General features: G+C 55.2%; 1 protein-coding gene across 1 annotated transcript; it reads right to left on the reverse strand.

Moving 5' to 3' along the window:
• Positions 1-1,968: 1,968 nt before the first annotated feature.
• On the reverse strand, positions 1,969-15,135 carry CDCP2 (CUB domain containing protein 2). Its single transcript, XM_044914035.1, has 6 exons — positions 15,057-15,135; positions 11,691-12,038; positions 8,655-8,990; positions 7,376-7,729; positions 4,327-4,505; positions 1,969-2,338 (listed from the first exon to the last, which is right to left on the reverse strand). Exons 1-6 carry the CDS (start codon positions 15,133-15,135, stop codon positions 2,012-2,014), a joined length of 1,623 nt encoding a protein of 540 aa, XP_044769970.1. The 3' UTR covers positions 1,969-2,011.
• Between the last annotated feature and the right edge of the window lie 5,680 nt (positions 15,136-20,815).

Below are 20,815 nucleotides of genomic sequence, written 5' to 3' on the forward strand. Positions count from 1 at the left end.
CCAGAACTTTTGCATGAACTCCTCAGTGGTCAATGGTAGTCTCTGAGGTGTGTTGAATCCTTCTCAGGAGCCGGGCACTGTCATGCAGGATCTCATGCAGTCCCCCCACAGAACTGACGAGGCAGGTGTTATTACCATCACCCCCAATTTGCAGGCAGGAAGGTAGACCCCGTGGGATGCCCTCAAAGAGGATCTGGTACGTGACAAGTCCTGTCCAGAGAAACTGAGACCCAGGTGGTTGGTAGGCTGGCAAAGTTAGCTCAGTGGCTGGAGGAGTCTGAGAGGAAGAAGGTAGCTGGGAGAAAAAGAGGAAGGGGCCTCTGCTCCAAACAGGCCAGGGTGTCAGTCATGATCCCCTTACTGGCACATCACCCTGCCAGACTTCCCTGCTTCGTCGTGTTGCTACGTTCTCACAGCACGCTACACACAGTGGTCCCATTTTGCAGATGGAGATATCGAGGCTCATACAATCAAAGTGACTTGCCCAGGCTCACACAATTAATAAGAAGACCTTGGACTTGAGCTCAGTTCTCTTAATGTCCAGGTAACTCTTTTTCCCTTGCTTAATTCATTTTTTACTTTGTTCGCGTTTTTCTCTCTTGTCTTCTCTGCAAGTTACCAACTGTCTGCCTCCCATCCCCTGACGCTGCTACACCGGACGTAAGCAAGCATCCTGAAGGTAGGAATCTCATTTGACTTCTTCGCTGCTGTGTGCTTGGAGCCTGTCACAACAGTGGGGACAAAGCTGGAAACAAGTGGCTGTTGGTTGGGTGGTTGAAGGAACTGTAACCGGGCTACAATTTGTTTAAGTGATACCAGTGGTCGGCATGGTCCATGTGGAGATTTCTTTTGATTGTGAGGGATTCATTAGCAAATATACAGGTGGGCAGGGGAAAGTGGTGTTATTGTAACTGCATTTTGTTGTTGTTGTTGTTGTTTATTTTTCATGAACAAGTTTGCTCCACTTCTCGATCCGTAGAGCTCTGGGGAGGGCTGGACCAATCTTTAGGAGGATGCCAGAGCACTTCTCACAAGAAAGCACTGGAAAGCCAACCCCCGCTCCCCACGGTGTAAACTTAGAGAAACATGGGGTGCTGGAGTAGCTCTGAGTGAGGTCCAATGGCAGGAGAAGGCCCCCAGGCTCCAAAGAGAACTCATCTGAAGGGCGACATCAGGGGTGCGGACAAAGACATACGGGACTTCGATCAGCTTTTCAGTCAAGGATCCCCATCTAGGTGAGGAAAAACACCACGGTGAAGGAGGCACCAATCCTCAGCTTGCAGCTTCCCTGCCCAGCACAATGTGGGCCTGCCCGTGTTTCGCACAGACCTGACCCTGCAGCAGCACCAGCCCCTCCTCCGACCCGAGCCGCCAGGATGCGCACAACCAGCCACGAACAGCGACACCGCCTGGCGGAGGCTGGGATGACGGCACCAGGTGGGGTGTCAGCACCCTTTCTCTCTGGTCCTGGAGTTTGCAGGCAGGACGAGCCCGCTGTGGACAAAGTCCTCAGGGTTCCTGAGTCGGCTCTGGAGAGTGGAGGCCCCTGGATGGTTACTGAGCTTCCTGCCAATGAAGGCTTGTGATAAGCGGTTAGTTGGAAAAATAAGAGATGCCCTTGTTTTTATCCCAAGTCGGTGAAGCCCTTGTGCGTTTAGGGAACTTCAGTTTTACCCTCTGTCACCAGGGACCACAGCTATCCACATTGACAAGTAACACACACGGGAGACTTCTTTTCGATAGCAGACTATCTTTGAAATTAGTAACAATTGCACACACACGGGACATGCCAGAGTTGACAAAGTTCTTAGGCATTCAGGCTCTTCTCTGAGCCTCAAGCCAACCCTGTGAGGTAAGGAGGGCACACGGATCCTCCCTAGGAAAGTGAGACTCAGAGAGGGACAATGACTTGCCCATGGCCACCAACGAGTCGACAACACCCGGCCCTGCCCCTGTTGTGGGGACCCCAAGCTGCCTCCCAGGGAAGCCCGCACCCAGGTCCCTGCCCCCCTCACAGCAGCATCAGGACCACGATGGCAACGACCATGAGGACTCCGGCCAGGATGCAAAGGCCCAGGAAGACAATGTCACTGGTGTCCTGAGGCACCATGGCCACAGGGCCCTCCAGGGCCTCCACCTCATCCCTGGGTGGTGCTTCCTGAAGATGCTCAGCTGTGGCGGCATAGGGCCCAAGCCAGTCGGAGCCAGACAGCAGGTGGACAGAAGCCTCCTTGCGCCGTGGCTCACAGCGGACCTCATACTCATGGACGTCCTCCTGCCCGCCAGCCGAGAAGTCGATGTACAGCACGCTGACGATCACTGAGGTGTTGTTCCTCCGCTGTGGGGGTCACGGGGCACTCACTCACACCTGAAGGGGTCGGGGCTGACCCTGTGCCCCTAGGTATGTAGGGACTCTGTGCCAAGGGGGCAGAACGCCAGGAGCCTGGGTTCTAGTGCCAGCTTGACCACCGACTCCCTTCCCACTTGGAACCTCAGGGTCTCCACCTGTAAAAGGGACACTATGGGAATGTCTGATGGGTCCGTGTTTGCTCTGGCTTCAAGGAGGCGGGGTCTATGAAAGACAATAACAGCAAGAGCAGGCCCATCTGCCATGTTCCAGGCTCTGTTTTAAGTGCGTTGTCTCATTTCATTCTCACTACCATCCTCTTTTATTGGTACCATTAATATCCCCATTTCACAGATGAGGAAACTGAGGCCCAAAAGTTAAATCCCTTGTCTGAAGTCACACGACACACAAGTGACAGAGCGGGCAGACAGGAATGGTAGGAAGCTGCCGTCCCTGGACACTGGGCCACCCCTCTGGGGAAGGGTGTGAAAGGGAGTTTCAAAGGGGCTTCCAAAAGGCTCTGATTCCATGTCCCCAAAGGAGGCTTCTGCATTTGTGCCCTCAACCTGTCTGCCCCCAAACCCTCTGAGGAGGACCAGTGTCCTGGATTTTTGTGATACAGAATTGAGACCCTGGGCAAAGAAAGATGGGGCCTGTGAGTAGAAGGGGACCCAGGAAAGTCAGTCCACATGATAAAGAAGGGAGGAAAGAAATCACAGGAAGTGGAAGTTTTAGGGGTTGTTGATGAGTGAGAGACCTGAAGGGGAAAAGCCAGCCACACAAGATGTGCTGTCATGGTTATGAAATCAAGTCTCCATTGTTTTTTAAGAGATGCCCAGAAAGGTGGCCATTGCCTTGGGCTGTTCGAGCTGTGCATCTTTGAGAGCAGCTCAGTGCAGAAACTGGTCCTCGAGCATCTAGGACATATAACGGTGACACTAGGAATCCAGGAGTCTAAGTTTCTCAGCTTTTATGTTTCCGTGGTATTAGCCCCAAGATTCTATGATTCTGTGGCTCCGAGTTATGGTGGTGGTTGCATGCCTCTGAACCTCTGAGTGACGGTGACACCTCGTTCTCCGTTTCCTGGTTCCCTGCCTCTGGGATTCTCTGTCCGTCATTTCATGACTCTGTGGAGTGTCCACAGAAAATCCCTGAGGGACTTAGGGCATGGAGTCAGGGTGAGGGCAGATCATCTTGGCAGCCAAGACTGCCCCCACTTCTCTCCTCAAGTCAAAAGGACAGAGGTTGCCAGGGGCTGGGGAAGAGGAGGGGTGGGCTGGAGGGGCCCCAGGTGGACATTTGGCTAATGTGGGGGGCGGGGTGGTATGGCTTGCTGGAAAGTGGTGATTTCTGCCAAGCCAGTGTGACACATCCCTGGACACCAAACCTTGGGGGTGGGGGTGAGCTCTCCCTGGAAGGGGGGGCATCTCTCCTTTCCCCTTTAACCTGCCCCTAAGAATGCAGACATCTGAGGTGCTTGGGCCACTGCCCAGCGACTCCGAGGGCCCCAAACCTGAATTCATTTGTAGGCCTCACTGCCTTTGGGGGAAGTGGATCCTGCTACTTGAAAGGCCCTTTTGCTCTGTGGAGCACAGAGACCATTTGGATCACAGGTTGGGGAAGGGGTGGCTGGAGGCAGCCGGGTGTGAAAGGGGTGAGGCCTGGGGGGGTGGGGAGTTCCCGGGAGAAGGGAAGGAAGAGCAGGAAGGCCTCCAAGGATGGTCAGGGTCAGGGCCTTGCAGGAGGAGCCTTCCATAGGGTTGTCGCTGGGTTACTCAGTGGGGCCCCCTTCTCTGTCTCCCATTTGAGTTCTTTGTCACGTCTACACTGAGCAAGTTTGTTGAGTTCTGCAACCAGGCTTGTGGGGTCACTGAGCCAGGAGGAGGAGCTGAATTCTCAGGAATGGCAGGTGCCTCTCAGCAGGGGTCAGACGCCCTCCCTCACACCTGCGCCCCCCCTCCCCCCCGCCCAGCCCCTACCTGAGACTCGGTGCCGCAGGTGTCAAAGCGGGCCTGGATCCGGAAGGTGCCACCGGCTTCCTGCGCGGCACAGCTGCGGCTGCCCAGGTAGACCTTGGTCCGCTCCAGCGGTGCCAGAGTCTGTGCGGCAATCAGGATCTGGAAGTCCGTGCGGGAGCAGCTCACGTTCATGGGCACGACTGGGGACGGAGGGAGGGAGCGGCTGGAGGCCTTAGGGGCAGGAGGTCTGCCCCCACCACCCCGAGACCCCACGCAAAGGGTGATGTGTGCAGCCTAACGGGGATGATTCACGTGTGTTACTCCGTTTAACTCCATCAGACTATGAGTTCCCGAGGGCAGGTACCCGGCCTTCTCATGTCCTTGCAGCCTGGCTCAGAGCTTGGCAGGTGCTGTGAATTCTGAATTCTGAATGAATGAATGAGTGAGTCAGTGAATGAATGAATGAATGAATGAGTCAGTGAATGTATGAATGAATGAACGAATATTCTTAATCATAAGAAGAGGTACTACCTGCTGATCTCTTTACCATGTGCCAGGTAATTCATTCAACCATTTAACAAATATTTCTTGTTGGCCTACTATGTGCAGGACACTATTCTGGCACCACAGAAAAAGAAATGGAAAAAAAAAACAACCCAACACCCCAAACTTCCTGCCTTCTTGGACCTTAATTCTAGTTGGGCAAGGGGGCAATAGATAGGTAAAATGAAAGACGTGTTGGAGTGGGCTGAAGGAAAATCAAGCGGAGAAGCAAGACAGGGAAAGGCAGAGTATGTGTGTGGGGGTGGGGGGCAGAACTGCGGAGAAGAAAGCCTCACTCGCTCCCCACGGTGACCCCATGAGGTGGACACAACTAAACCCATTCTACAGTTTTGGAAACTGAAGCTCTGAGAGGTAAAGTTGTTTGCAGTGGTTGAGTTGGGATTTCAGCCATTATTGAGTCTGTAGGTGATCCCCCCCACCCTATTTGGTGGGCCCCCACAGCCCTCCAGGCCGAGATGGTGTGACTCTCTGTGTCTGGGTATATCAGAGCCTGTGTGCGTGTACAGGGCAGTGCTGGCTGGCGCGGGGGCAATGGAGGGGGAGGAGAGGGCGGCTGGTGGGTGGGAAAGAGAAGAGATGGCAGGCAGAGGCCTGGAACTCTCAGCCCCTCTCCAGGAAATGCCTCAGACATATTTCAGCCTCTGGTGTCTGGGCAGTCGGGGATTTATGGGCCCGCCATCTCCCACGATGATCTCGGTGGCACTGAACTGTGTGTCACCCCTGATTGATGCTGAGGTTGTCCTCTAGCCGGGAGGCCGCCTGCAGCCTGGGCCACATCTGGAGCCTCGTCTAGCACGAGTGCCCCTGTCTGGCCCTGGGCTCCCACAGGGATCTGGGGAGGGGGGCGGGGTGGGTGGGAGCGGGGGCTCCTGCCCCTGGAACAGAGCTGGGTTTAGAGCTGCCCCACCCTCAGGCTCTGTAGGCACCAGAAGGAGAAGGGGCTTGTCCAAGATCCCACATTGCTGGGAGAGGACCCATGCCTAGAAATAAGACGATCAAACCAAAGGGGACCTTAAAGATCCTTCAGCCAGTGTCCTCATTTTACAGGTGGAATAACAGACCTGCAGAGAAAAAACCACCTGTAGCTAGCTGAGGCAGAGCCTGTGGCCCCTGGCTCTCTGGAGTGAAACCCTAGGAGGGGTCACTCTCACAAGGGACAGCTCTCCTCCCCCAGGTTATGGAGGAAGCCAACTGAGGCCCTGGAGGGTGGGTCTGCCCAGGCCACTTCACTGCCCCTAGCTCGCTGTGGCGCAACCGTGTCCTTGCCCATCACCACTTGCGTAGGGGGTAAGGATGGAGGGAAGATGCTTGATTGCAGACCAGGCCCGAGACATGTGAGGGACAGACATCCACCCTCAGCAAGGATGTCCCCTGTTCTCTCTTTTCATCTGAATGGCCGCCTGCAGAGGACATTCATCAACCCCTTGCATGGATGAGGCCACTGGACGGTCGGTAAATGGGAGCATTAGGATGTGGCCCTGGTCTGTCGGAACTCAGCCCTGGCTCCCTCCGCCGGGACCCTACTGGGCCACAAAGAAGGCAGGCAGGGGTCCTAGTCTTGGCCGTGCCCCCGTCGCCCACGTGACCGTGGGGAAGCGTTTCTGCTCTCTGCCCCTCCCTTTCCACACCTGCACAACAAGAAGCTTTCGCCTGCTCAGGTAGAGGGAAAATGGGTCCAGAGCCAGGCTCTTCTGGGCCCACGGGCCAGGGAAGGGTGACAGGAAGAGGGGACAGATGGTGGAGGCTGCTGGCTGGCAAATCTAACGGGCACTATGGAAGCCGGAAACGCCCAGCGCCAGCATCCTCAGCCGCCTCTGCCACTGGGCATGGCCACCTGACCAAGTTCAACCTCCTGAGACCAAGAAGTCCTTCAAGAGCTTCTGAAAATGCTTTTGTTTTCCTGGTAACGGGACATTTGTAGCTGGCATCTCCCCTACCCTCTTCCAGCCTCGAACGTGGACATGATGTCCGAAGTTGTAGCAGCCATTTTGCAGTCATGAGGCCAAGAGAATCCCAGAGATACCAGCTGAGACAGTGTTAAGTCCCTGAACCAACAAAGCAGCTCCCTAGCTCCAGACTTCTTGTTATGTGAGGAAAACAAAAGCCACTTGTTCAAGCCACTGTCAGTCAGGATTTATGACCGATATAAGCAAAGCTTGTCGACATCTCCATGGTTATACCAATTGTTTATCACAAGTAACGTGGCCATATTTTGCGTACTATCCCTGGATACACAGGATAAACCACAGCAGGAGAGAGGCCAGGGGCCCAAGGGGGAAGGAGAGAGATGGGGGGAATTAGGGCACGTGGAGTTGGAAGCTGGGAAGGCAGGACTCTGCGGGGTGGAAATAAGCAAGGGCCACATTGGTGCGGTCCCCGGGGTCCCAGGGCAGCAGTCAGCAGTGTTGTAGCCACCTGAGAAAAGGTTGGAGGAGACACGCGGTGGGATGGAGGGAGGAAGCTGCAAAGGACCCCAGCCTTGCCCACACCCTCCATCCCAGCTGACCTCCAATGTAGGCCACGGAGAAGCCCCTCCGGGTGGTGCTGCGGTCCGTGTGCAGTAGGAGCAGAAGCTGGTTGCGGCTCGAGGTGACCGGTGCTGGCAGGTGGTGGCCGCACCAATTCCCCAGCAGGGAGGCCTCCTCGCTGGCCCCATCAAAAGCTGCCAGATGGTCGAAGTCACAGGTCCTGGTCAGGCTGTTGGGACCCTCTAGGTCCAGGTCCAGGAAGAACACCTTGACCCGGTAGCCTGGAGGCAGGCGGATGGTCCAGTGGCAGTGAATGTTGTTAGGGTAGGCGCTGGGGTACTGGGGACTGGAGAAGTTGCCCCGCACGGCTGTGTATACCTCCTGGCATTCTCCTGGGTTGGGGAGAGTGGGACAGAAGGGACAACAATGAGAAGGGTGGAGACTGTCACCCTCTGCAGTACAGCTTGGGCAGTGGTCACCATAAAGGTCCTAAAACCACCCTGGACCACCACCTGGTGGGCACCGTGGTGGGCAAACCAGACAATGGATCCCAAAGCCTGCTTTAAGCGGGAACTAGCTGAAGGCTAGGACTCTCATTCCAATTGGCAGTCCACTTCACGAGTGCTGGTCCGGTTAGGACTTCAATAACCAGACCTAATACTTGTCCTCAGAGTTGAGTCCAAACTTGGACCTGACAGACAAGATGGCTCATGACATGACCTTGCTTGTTTTCTCACTGCCCCTCATCCAGCCCTACCTTCCAGCCTCCCCAAACACCTCCCAGCATACGAGCACACTAAACCCTTTCTGTCCTCCCTGCCTTTGCGCATGCTCATCTCTCTGCCTGGAATACCCTTCCCTTCCTTCTGCCTCTGGCTAACTCCTTCAAAGCACTACTCAATTCTCTCCTCCTCCAGGAAGTCATCCATGATTCTTATTGTTAACAAAGATCACAGTGGGTTGTCATTGTCTATTTCCTTCTCCATCTCCTCCACTTTCTAGTTCATTTTACTATCAAGGGTTCATTCATTCATTTGTACACACATTGATTGAATCCCTTCTATGTGGCAGGTACAGAGACAAACCCATAGGAACTCACAATCAGGGGAAATCAACGTGCCCACCACGTACATAATGATAAGTGTTAGATCATTGCTGCAAAAAAAAACTCCAGAAGGAGTTGAAAGAAAGGACTAATTCTGAGTCAATCAGGAAGACTTCACAGAGGAGGTGACATGCTTATGCCTTGGCACTGGCCAGGCAGGGACACGCACAGCATGCACAGGGGACTCGAGGTATAGCCCCAGCCCCTTCTACCTGAGAAGTAGTAGGCCTTGAAGCCCCGGCCTCCAATGTTAAAGTCAGACTTGAAGACCACCTGCAGCTCGTGGCCCAGGGACACAAGAGTGGGGGGCCGGGTGCTGCCACAGTACCGATGCCCGTGGGCGGGGCCAGGCCCCCCAAGCACGGCCACGTAGTCATAGGTGCACTCCTCACTGCCCTCCACCTGGAAGTCCACGAACACCAGCTTGACGGTGGCGGGGCCGGAGGCGTGGATCACCCAGTGGCACTCCACGTTGTTGGGGTAGTTGTCCGGGTAGTCAGGGCTGGTAAGGACCCCTGAAAGGCCCATTAGGACACCACCACACACATCTGCAAGGAAGCCCTCCTGAGCTGACTTTTCTTCCTCCCCGTGGCCCCCCAACCCCCTCCCTTGGGAACAGGACACCCCTCAACGTGCCACCCCCCTGGGTATCTATCTCATGGAAACCTCGTCACCATCCACTGAGCGCTTGCTGTGTGGCAGGCACAGACCTGGCACTTGGCACCGAAGCTGTCTTTTGAGACCATTACCATCACCCTAGGGGAATGCACAGTGGTTCTCCCCATTCTATGGTCGTGAAAATGGAGGCACGGAGAAGGTAAGTAACTTACCTGGGGGAGTCTAGGTTCACTCAGATAGACCCTGAGACAAGGGTGTGAGCACAAGGAGTTTATTTGGGAGCTATAAGGGCCAATAGAGGGCATGTCAAGCCAGCTGCCCAGCCCTGTTGGGGAATCCTGGGGAATGGCGTCAGGCACACACCTCAGAGTTATGTCACCTGAGAGAAAGGGAGCTGGGGCGTTCATACACCAACTCCCAAGAGCCCAGGCCAAGGGCTGTGGGGACAGAGGCGACCTGCCGAGACTCCGGAAGAAGGCTTCACATAGAGATATGGAGGTTGGCAGGAGCCACTGAAGTGATGAGTCCCCGGGAACCTGGGTGGGGCCCTGATGGCAGGCCACCCAGCTGGTAATGGGGAGAGCAGGCATTGCCTGGTTGCAGAGCCTGGGCACTTGACCCTGTGATTCTTACTGTCCCTTCCTACCAGGCCTGTGGCACACAGAGGCTGAGGTGCCCAAGTTCAGCAATATTCTCAAAGCGCCCTGACAGAGGAAACTGAGGTTTGGAGAGAGGGTCTGGTGAAGTGGAGATGGGCTTGAAGTCTGAAGACAGGTGTTGGTCCTCAGCTCTGTCTTCTATGAGGGGTGTGACCCTGGGCAAGTGACCCAGCCTCCATGAGCCTCATGGGAATACGAGAGGTCAGAAGACCTGCCCAGCCTGATCCACCAGGTGCAGGCTCATGCAGAATCTCCAGTGCTGATGAAACCCTTTTGGAACCCAGCCCTACCAATCCAGCCAGGAGGTGGCTGATGATGAATGCCCTGACCATGTGGAGGCACCAGTAGGGTGGGGCACACTGCTGTTTCCCAAGACGCCAAGAACCTCGCCCCAGGGCTTGGCTTTGTGAACCTAGCTCTGCTCTGGGCTGGGCGCTAAGACTTCTTGTCCCAGTGTTCCTGCTTTCAGCCATGTAACCTTGGGAAGGCACACACCCTCTCTGCTCTTAACTTTGTTTGTGAAATGAGAGGGCAGGTTCTGACAGTCTGTGAGATCCTTTTCCACGTGAACACACTTAGCAGAAGCTTTGAATTGTGCTCCGGAGCTTTGCAGCAGCCCCCTGGGGCATCCATCGGCCTGCACGTGGGGCAAATTTCGCTCCTGTGCTGTATTCAAGCTCTCTTTAACGCGCTGAACAACAGCATCCACAGTCACAGGTCATATATAAAAATTTCACTCATTGGAGGCCATCCATATTGACTTATGTTTTCAGTGATTGGCTTATAATAAGTAAATGTTAAAAATATGAACTTCAAAAATACAGTAAATGCATACCAAGAAAGTACTGCCTTTATCTCTTTTATATATAAGGGATTAACCTAAGTTTCCATTTGCTATAATGGTACTCCTGTTCTTAAAAATGCTGGAAAAGGGGCACCTGGGTGGCTCAGTCGTTAAGCGTCTGCCTTCGGCTCAGGTCATGATCCCAGAGTCCTGGGATCAAGCCCCGCATCGGGCTCCCCATTCAGGGGGAGGCCTGCTTCTCCCTCTCCCACTCCCCCTGCTTGTGTTCTCTCTCTCAAATAAATAAATAAAATCTTAAAATAAAATAAAATGTGGGAAGACATTGCTTATGGAATTATGACTTTGATATCCTAACATTTTAAAAACCTAAGAGTCTAAAATTCCAAAACTGTGACGAGATCAGTCTGTGATTCTTGTGTTTTGGCATTCCGCAGTTCTGTGCCTCGAAAGCCAGCTCAGGGAGGGGCGTCCCACCCGAGCCCTCCGACTGTTGTATGGGGAAACCTGCGCCCCAAGAGCCTCCGTGGTTGTCTGTGGCTTGAGCGGACACAAGTAAGGCATTGGGTTTGGGCCTTGGGAGAAGGGAGGAGGTTTGAGTGTCTGCAGAGAGGCCTGGAGACAAGAGGAAAGCTGAGATGAGCAAAGCCTCTGCTCCCCTCACTAGACTAAGGGGCAGGTTTCCAGGCAGAGGGAGGGAGGGTTAGGGATCCACAACGTAAGAGGCATTAGGTAAGGCCTGGGGAGGGAGAGTGTCACCAGCTCCACACAGATGGCCCTCGTGCATCTTTTACTCCAGAGGACTTGGGGTGGGGTGCCAGGGGTCCCTGCGCCCGTAAGTGATGGGGTGCTGCAGAGGGACGGGCAGCAGGAGCAACCTGGTGTCCTCTCCTTCGTCCTGATGCCATGGTATGGGATAAGAAGGACCATAGCGAGCACAAGAGGCCTTGCTCCTGGGTACAGTGAGACCCTCCCAGGGCTCCCAGGACTGCTGCCCTGAAGATGGGAACCTACAACACCATGACCACTGCTGGAAGCTGTCCTTGTCCCTGAGCTGTGGCAGCAGGGCCACCCAGGCTCCGGAGCTGCCGGCAAGCCTCACCTCAGCCCACAGCTCTCCTCCCCCCGGCCCCCGCAGGGCCCCCCTCTCCCTGCCAGGCCCCCCTTGCCTTTCTGGTAGCCAGCAGAAAAGCCTTGGCTGGCCACGTGCTTGTCTGAGTGGAAGACGACAGACATGACATGCCAGGAGGAGGTGAAGGGCGGCGGGGGCACCCGGCCGCAGAACCTCCCCAGCAGGCTGCCCTTGTCCCCCGAGGCCCCGTTGTACACCTCCAGGTAGTCGAAGCCGCAGGAGTCGTGGTACTCCAGGTCGAAGGCGTGGAAAGTGAGCAGCACCGAGGAGCCCTCGGCCACCACGATCAGCCAGCTGCACTCTATGTTGTAGGGGTAGAGTCTGGGGAAGTTGGGGCTGGAGAAGTTTCCGGAAGGTGCTGAGAGCACACCCCCACATTTGACACCTGGGGCAAGAGGGAAGAATGGCTCGGTCAGTGCTGGGGTCCTGGATGGTAGAGCCGGCCACAGACCTGGGTCTTCGGGATGGGGTGAGGGAGCATGAGGCCATGACCCTAAATCAATTCACTGATGCACATGTTTGCTCATTCATCTGCTTAATCCTCAAATACTTATCAAGCACTCTTTTATTCATTCAACAAATACCGTCTGAGTGCTAGGCAATGTTCTAGGTGCTGGGGTTTCAGCAGGAACAGAACAGACAAAAATTCTTGCCTTCATGGAATCTCCTGGGTGGTTCTGATGGGGAACGCAGATGATAAACACGGTGAGTAAAATATAGAGCATACTGAAGAGTGATTAGTGTTATGGAGAAAAATAAAGCAGGGAGAGGAGACAGAAACGTTGGGGCAGATCTATAATTTTAGATAAAACAGTACTATATGCCAGATCCTAGGCGTGTACCATAGGGAATTTAAAAATTACAAATGATAACACCCCCACCCTCAGTGAGGATGCGCACAGCCTATTGTACTTTCACAAGTACATTCTTATACGCGCATATTTGCTGATATTTAAAAAAAAGAAAACAATGGAAGGAAACTAATAAAAATGATTCTCTGTCAGGGGAAGGAGTAAACAGAGGGGAGGAAAACAGGCATGAAGCTAGACCTTTTTCAATGAGACCTGTTTTATAATTTTGACTTTATAGTCATGAATGACTTTTTTTTAAAGATTTTATTTATTTATTTGACAGAGACACAGCGAGAGAGGGAACACAAGCAGGGGGAGTTGGAGAGGGAGAAGCAGGCTTCCCGTGGAGCAGGGAGCCCGATGCGGGACTCGATCCCAGGACCCTGGGATCATGACCTGAGCCGAAGGCAGACGCTTAACGACTGAGCCACCCAGGCGACACTCATGAATGACCTTTAATATAATTTTTAAATTAGCAAAAAACCCTTTGAAGTAACCCCTAAAAATCCAAAACTGAAACAAATATCATATACATATATCAAGTTGGAGGCACATTCATCATGGGGGGAAATGATTTCAAATGACTTGGAAATACACTTTTTTGACTGTACATTCCTAGAGGGATATATCCCCGGGACAAAACGAAGCACAAAGAACTCTGAAACTTGACTCAGGAGACTTACTGTTTGTAATAACAGTCAGTACTGCTATTTTACAGTATTTTAAAAATTGGAATAAAGCACGTCTGCTAATGTCAATAGAAGCTAAGAGGTTCCGTGTAAGAAGAGAGCAATACAACCATAAAATTAAAAAATTAAATAGAATGCTTGTGATCCTCAATTTGAATTAAAGACAGTATGAATTTAAGATTTATTTTTGTTTCTAAAAAAAAAAAAAATTAATTTCCTAACTCTGTTCACTGAAAAGGCCAAAGAGCCTGTACCAGGCCTGGGCTGACTCAGCATGGGGCTCTCCCGGGGAGCGCACTGTGGAATGGGAGGGCTGTCAGCAATGCCATAGGGGGCCCGAGGGAGGAGGGCTAATCTTGCTGGGCCAGCACTGTTGGGGGCTGGGGGGACAAGATTCACAGGGAAGGTGGTGTTTGAGTTTGCCCAGGAGGGACAAGAAGGTTGTTAGTTGGGGACAATTTGGAGGGAGGAAATGGCACGGACTCACAGTCGCCTAGCCTCCCCGAGCCTCAGTCACGCATCTGTAAAATGGGGTGTCTGTGAGCACCGATGAGACAGAGCTTCTCCTTCAAGGGCCTCAGATGCACACCCAGCTCAGGTTGTCGGCTCCCTGTTGGCCCCTGCATCAGGCCCGGCAGGAACCCTGTCTGATTCATGCCTTTATGGCAAGAGGACAGAGGGATATTCTGTCCGGTGCCTGTCCTTGTCCTTCCCCCAGCCCTGCCCATGGGACAGGAAAAGCCCTGGGAGTGTTGGAGCAGAATTCCTGTGGCCAAGGAGGTCCCAGGTGCCAAAACAAGTGTAGGCCTTGTCCTCCGGGACTCAGCCAGACGCCCTGAACCCCAGGATCACCCTGGGGCCGCTATAGCTCCGGAGGCTGGAAAATGGGAACAGCTAGCTTCTCCCCCTACAGGAAGGAGTGAGACGCCTGGGGACCCAGCCCACCTCTGCCACCGAAGAGGTGACTGGCACAAACCCTTTCCTTCTTTGAGCCCCACTTGAGCCTGCAGGAAAACAAGGCACTTGCTGAGCACCCCCAACATGCACGCCTTGAAGTTCAGGGAAGTGATACTGTTTCCCAGACAGGCACACAACACAATGGGGCTGGAGCAGCACAAGGAGACCTGGGGCCAGGGTGCTGGCACAGGGTTCTGGGAGCTCCCAGGAGGGAGCCTCTGAGGCTGATGGAAGGATGTGGAAGGCTTCCTGGAGGAGGTGGTGTTTGACCCAAGTTTGATAGATGAGCCACATGTTCTCAGAAGGCAAAACAGAACAGGGACCTTCCAGACAGAGGGTGAAGCATTTCCAGAAGGGGGCATGATCCTCTGCCAGAGCTTGGGGTGCCCAAGGGACACAGGGGACCGAGGCTGGATATTATATAGAGAACTGGGGCCAAACCTGGGGGACACCGAATGCCATCAGGAAGAACTTTGATTTCACCTGGCTGGTGGTGGGGAAGTACAGCAGGCTCTCAGGAGGAGGATAAAGTCTTCCTCCAGCAATAAACCTTCCATTGCCTCTGAGCCATTCCCTTAGCCCTTGGTAGCTATGTCTCCTTGGACAGGTTACTTAACCTCTCTCTGCCTCAGTTCCTTCTTCTGTAAAATGGAGGACTCATACCCACCTTGAGGTTTGTCCTGAAGATTAAATGCAATCGTATTCGTAAAGCATCCAGCACAGAGCAGGTGCTCTGCAAATACTGCCTTTCACCATCTCAGAAGCAAATACACCCTCAACTCAGCCAACTCCCCCCAAAAAGGCCTCCTGCTTTCTGGCCTCCCACATGGAAACCTCCTGAGACCCTGGCAGCCACCTGCCCCCCCCCTCATCGCAGAGCCTGCCTGTGTCCTCCGGAGCTCCTACCTTTCATGGCGTGGGCCCTGGGGCCTGGGCCCAGCAGCACCAGCACCAGCACCAGACAGGACCCCAGCTCTGCCAGCATCCCCTCACTGGGGGCCCCCACGGGTCTGCAGAACTCGGGGCAGGCCAGGATCTGAGGGTCTGGAGCAGGGGAAAGGGAGATGAGTCTGAGAGGGCCTCCAAGTTAATGGTGGCCTGAATAATTCATCGGCCCCTCGAATTAGTAAGCTGATCCCCAGGTGCTTCCTTCATTCCACCCTGAGGTGATGGATCTAGTGTCACTGGCTTGACACATTCTGAGATCTGCACTGGCCGCCCTGGATCGGGAAGGGAAGCACCTCAGGGCGGGAAGGGAATTTTGTGGTAGAGAAAGGGCATGAGTTTTCGGGCTAGGCAGATCTGGCAACCACCCTAAGTCAGCCTCTAGCCCGCCGGGTAGCCTTGAACAAGTCATCTAGCTCCTCTGGGTCTGTCTTACTCATCTGTCCAGTGGGGCCATTCAGCCCTGCCTGTAGGAAATGGCAGGCTGTGACCTATGCTGCAGCCCAATGGCTGTCCCATCCCCACCCACGGGGGAGCTGAAGGGACCTTCTAATTAGTGGGACAAGTGGGAAAGGCATCCTTCAGACATGCTTAGATTAGCTCAGAGGGAGGGCAAAGGAAGCTGGAGTGGGCAGCTGATGAGGGCAAATTCTATTTTCATGGAAGAAAGCAGCCGGAATAACAGAATGGGAAAATTGTATTGTGCATCTCCTAGAGCGACCGCAGATCCGGACCACAGTGTAAATTCTGGCCAGGAATATTAGATATTCCCTCCTCAACTGATCCACAAACGCTGCCTGAGCATTACTCTGTGCCAGGCTGGGTGCTAGGAGCGAGGCTGCAGGAACGCTCTCAAGGGCTCTGTGTCCAACAGGAAACAGGCTCTACTTCCTCTGGGAGCTGTACTTGGTTCTGTTCAGCCCAGCGCTCATTCCCCAGCAACTTCTCTGTGCAGAGCCTGCACAGGGCATCTGAGGGAAACATGGCACGCTCCTGCCTCCCAGTGAGGAGCCTGGGCTCTGGTTGGGCCCACAAGGTCTGATTCCCAGCTCTGCCGCTCCTGCCGGGCTGGGGCAGCCTGGGAAAGTGGCCCAACCTCTCTGAGGCCCGGTCTCCTGAGCACGGAGAGGCGAAAGCTAGTAGCTTGTAGTCCGCTGCGAGGGTTAGATGAGCCGGCGCCTGGCTCCGTGCTTGGGAGCTAGCATGATTTTTATTTACCTCAGAGGGACTCAGAGGGCCGTCTGCCAGACCACATGCTGCTTCTGGCCCATCCTTGTGTCAGGAGGTCCCCAGGGAGGCCTTTGCTGCCAGCATGGGAGGCCACCTGGAAGGTGTTCGGCAAAGAGCATCGGGGATGGTCGGGCCTGAGGGATTGGCTTACCTTTGGGGCTTGATTGGCAGCAACAGAAAGGTTCTGCTGTCCTGGGCCATCTGAGGGGACAGGAGATTTAATCGCCCCCATTGTGTGCATGAGAGAGGGTGCTGACCTAGTGCCTGCTGAGTGCTGGGGCCTGGCGCCGGGAGCCTCATGCCCGTGTGCACATGCCCTTCCAATGTCACAGGTGCACGGTAGACTCCCTGCCTCACAGAGGAGGAAACCAACACCTAAAGGGTCTGAGCCCACTGTCCTGGGTCGAGCAGCTCCACAGGAAGACCCTGCAACAAGGATTCAAGGGCCAGTAGCTTATTTGGGAGGTGATCCCAGGAAGCACAGGCAGGGGCATGGGGAAGTGAGTCAGAGATGAGAAGAAGCCAGTTGAGGGCATGGTGATGAGCTACTGCCACTGTGGACAACTGAGGCTCCGCCCCCATGAGCACCTGCGGGAGACGGTGTAGACTATGGCCCCACGTTGTTCCAGTGAGGGGTGAGGAATGGCCCAAAAGTGCAGGGGTTGCAGGCAGAAGCTGTCTGCATGCCCAGGAATGATGAAAACCAGGGATGTGGGCGGGGCCGTGGTGGCATCGGCGGAGTCCTGCAGGACAGAAGACTGTGGCCCTTAGTGCGGCTTCACCCTTGACCTGCTATCCCTGGAATTACTCACCTCTGAAATGTTCATTCCACCCCTGAAACAGCCATCTCTTCCCATGCTCCCTGCAACCTCTGGTCTCTTTCCCTGCCCTCTCCCCACACCTGGCATACCCTTTGCCCTACCTTCTCTCTTGGGCTTAGATTCCAGGGTCAGGGCCATCCTGCTCTTTCAAGACATCTGCTGGATCAGCCCAGTTGGCCGCACCCTCCCTTGCAGGTCTGGGCCTCTGAGCACTGCTGGGCAGCACGCCGTCACCATGCGGTGGCACTAGCACCATTTCAGCATCTCCAGCCCTTCCTGGGTCTCAGTTCCACCCCCCAGCCTTTCCGTGTTTCCCTAGGTGGCTCTCTCTCTGACCCTCCATGGACATCATCCCAGATGGTCACCAGTCTCCCCCTATAATAACCCCAGCCCCTCCTGCAGAGCCAAAAAGACGCAAAGCAGAAACCCCTACACCTCACAGCCCTCCCCCTGTCTCCAAGTGCTCACGCGTCCCTTCCCTCCAGCCTCAGGGAACGGTGGTTCCACATCCTGTCCGAGGCCAATTCCCCTCTTGTGCCTGGAGCCTGCCCCTCTCACTGCCGTAGGGACCTAACCCTGCATTAGCTCCCCATTCTCCAGGTCCCCAGCCTCGCCTGCCTGGCTGCCCTTCTCCCATCCCCATTTAGGCATCATGGGGGTGGCTGGGATACAAACACTTTCCATGAGCCTGTGTTTCCCTCCAGCTCGCACCCTACCCATCTGCTGGCTCTCAGAGCCCGGCTTCTTGAAGGCTGTGTCTTCCCTTTCTCTCCTCCTCTCCTCCTCTCCCTCCTCTAGGGTCTACAGGGCTGTGGGCATATTACTGCCACAAAAAAACCCGAGGATTTGGTCAGCAAAGCGCAAGGCATGGATGGCTGTTGGGCAGGCAACCGGCGGTAACCACCAGAGTGCCCCTCAGGCCCCTCAAAACCCACAGCGAACTCATCGCCACTCCCCACCCCCAAAATTGCTTCTCCTCTGGGGTTTCCAATTCTAGGTGGTGGCACAACCAGCCCACCGAGCCGGAAATGTAGCAGCTGCCTCGGCCTCCCTTCCCTTCAGTTCTGCACTTGAGCTTGGCGAGCACTTCAGGCTCTGAAACAACTTCTGAAACCACCGCTCCCCACACGCACCACCTGGCTCCTGTCTGCCCACCTCCCTGGCTGGCGCCCAAACTGCTCTCTGCCCTCATCTCTCCAAAACACGGATCTAACCGCATCACCCCTCTGCTCAGGATAAAACCCCAAGTCCTCCGCTTGGCATTCCTGCTTCTTCAGGACACCCCAGACTTCCTTCCTTTCTTCCCCACATCCCAGCCACCGGCATCTCCCTCACTTCTCACGTGCTGTGCCCTGAGACTCAACTGCCCCTCTCTCTGTCCCATCATCCCTTGACAGACTCTTACTCATCCTTCAGAAGGTTACCTCCTCCTCCAGGGAGTTGTCCTGCCCCTACCTCAAGCTGGGAGAGTGCCCGCTCCCTGGGAGCACCTGTAGCACAGAGAGGACCACCTGGCTTTTCTGCAAACACCTTGTCTTCTAGGGCTTTCGCTCCAGTGCCCCACACAGGGCTTAGCCCAGAGCACACCATCTCATTGTCTCCGTCCCCGCTGCACACCGTCCCCTAGCACATACTAAGTGCTCAGCAGCCATTGGTGGATTGAACTGCTCGGGAACACACTAGGACGTGTCCCTGTCAATTTGAGTCCATGCTCATCTGTGTCCAAAGCGTGTGCTTTTACCCCCGCCCAGGGGAATGGCAGGGCGTCTGGTGTTGTGATTTTGCCCAGAGCTCCTAGAACCAAGACCATGTGGGTTCAGACTGAAGCTCTGGCAGCTACTAGCTGTGTGACCTTGGACAAGTCACTTTGCCTCTCCGGCCCTTATTTCCCGAGCTGTGAGGAGAACTGTGGCCACCTGTCAGGCGTTGTGAGGACCAGACGGGCGAAGGCACGTGGAGTGTGGAGAGGGCCAGCACTAAACTTGGGTACGTGCTCTCTCTCTCCTCCTGCCTTCCGTTTGTGCGGACTGCCAAGGCTCCACAGACCTCAGGTCAGCTTGCACTGTTCTTTTCATCTCTCCTGGATGTCTCCTCTGCGTGGGGCCTCCCCTGCCGGGCTGCCGCTCCCTGCCATCAGCTGCCTGGCCTCGGCTTCTCTCCCCGTCCCCGGGGGAGGTGGTGGAGAAGGAAGAAAGGCTGCCCTTAGCCTGTGCACCAGGGTCCTTAGCGAGTGCCCGAGCCGCCCACAGGACAGTCAACCCCGGGGGCCCGGCGGCCTTCCAGTGCCAGGCTGTGCAGACTCCCACAGCCAAGCCCTGAGGACACACTCTCAAACTTCCAGGGGATGTCTTGGCATAGGGATGACTCTCCTCCCCATAACTGGCTCTGCCATGCCGCAGACACCTAGCAGACACAAGGGAGGCCCCTGAGGAGTGTTGTGAACATGTCTGGGGTGGGGGTACCTGTCTCCGTCACTGTGCGGATTTGTCCGTCTCGGGGTGCACCTGTGCCATCAGCTGGTCGTGCTGTTTCCTCAGGCACACGAGCCCTTCTTGGCGTCTATGCATCAGGCACCAAGTACACTCATCTCTCTGTGGGTGACTGTCCGTTTCTGCGTGTGCATATCCCTTTGCAACTGCACCCAACACCGTGCATTCATGTCTCGATGTCTGTGGATATGCAGCTACACCTGCACCCTCCCTGGGTGTCCATCTGGGTCTAAGTGCAAATGTCATGGCTGTGTGCACGCATGACCGTGTCGGGGGATCTGCGCCTCTCCACACGTACACGTTTATCGTTTTAAGAAGCTCATGTCTATTTCCACAGGTACACAGCTTATAGGTCTGTGTCTCAGTTGTCACCTCTGGCCGGCACGTCTACCTCTGAGGCTCCTCTCCAAGCCAATTTTGTTTTCCCGTCTGCATTCTGTTACTCCACCTGGGTCGGGGTAAGTTACCCATGGGATAACAAGGTGCTGCCTCAAGCCTCCTCCCACAGAGGTCTGAGCTGACAGAAGGGTGTATGGCAGAGAGCAGGGAGCAGGGAGGCTGTGCCACCCCGGGGGATTCCTGGCTGGGCAGCAGGGAGTCACACCTCTCCATTAACCAGGGCCCTGGGGACTTAGGGGAGCTTCCCATGAGGATGGGCCCGGTGGCAGAGGCCAGGAGGGAGGGACACCTGGGGAGCACCCACACCTTCTCCTCCTGATGTCTGCAGGGGCTGGCCCTGCAGGGTGGGAGATGGGCATGTCACATCGCAGACTTTCTCTGCCGGGGCCTGCTAGAAAGCCACGGGGTGGCACAGGGTGAGTGGGTGAGGATGTGAGGGAGGAGCAGAAGGGGAAAGGAGGCGGGAGGGAATACAGGCAGCCAACAACTAGAACCGGTGAAGGGAAGGGTGAAGAGCAAGGGGGAAAGCTGAAAGCCGGGGAGGCAGGTCCTGACCGAGACAAGGCTGGTGGTGGGCTGGGGGGGAATCCCTGGGGTGGACAGCAGAAGGGGGCTGCCCCTCACAGCCCTGGGAGCCACAAACCGGCTCCAGGGCTGCGACTCTGTGAAGATGACACCGTCTCCCTCCCCCAAGTCTCCTCTCTCTGCGTCTGTTTTTCTCTCAGTTGCTCTGCCCTGTCCTTTCCCAAGGCTACGCTGCAAAGGCCACATACTGGGAATG

The sequence above is a fragment of the Neomonachus schauinslandi genome, chromosome 4, assembly GCF_002201575.2.
Source record: "Neomonachus schauinslandi chromosome 4, ASM220157v2, whole genome shotgun sequence".
Taxonomy (NCBI): domain Eukaryota; kingdom Metazoa; phylum Chordata; class Mammalia; order Carnivora; family Phocidae; genus Neomonachus; species Neomonachus schauinslandi.

Excerpts from the sequence above, each read along its gene's own strand:
- CDCP2 (XM_044914035.1), bottom strand. The coding sequence starts at position 15,135 with ATGCTGGCAGAGCTGGGGTCCTGTCTGGTGCTGGTGCTGGTGCTGCTG. Across the intron at positions 7,730-8,654 it reads CAAGGCCTACTACTTCTCAG|GAGAATGCCAGGAGGTATAC; the intron begins GTAGAAGGGGCT and ends TCCCCAACCCAG. Across the intron at positions 4,506-7,375 it reads CTCCGTGGCCTACATTGGAG|TCGTGCCCATGAACGTGAGC; the intron begins GTCAGCTGGGAT and ends CTCCGTCCCCAG.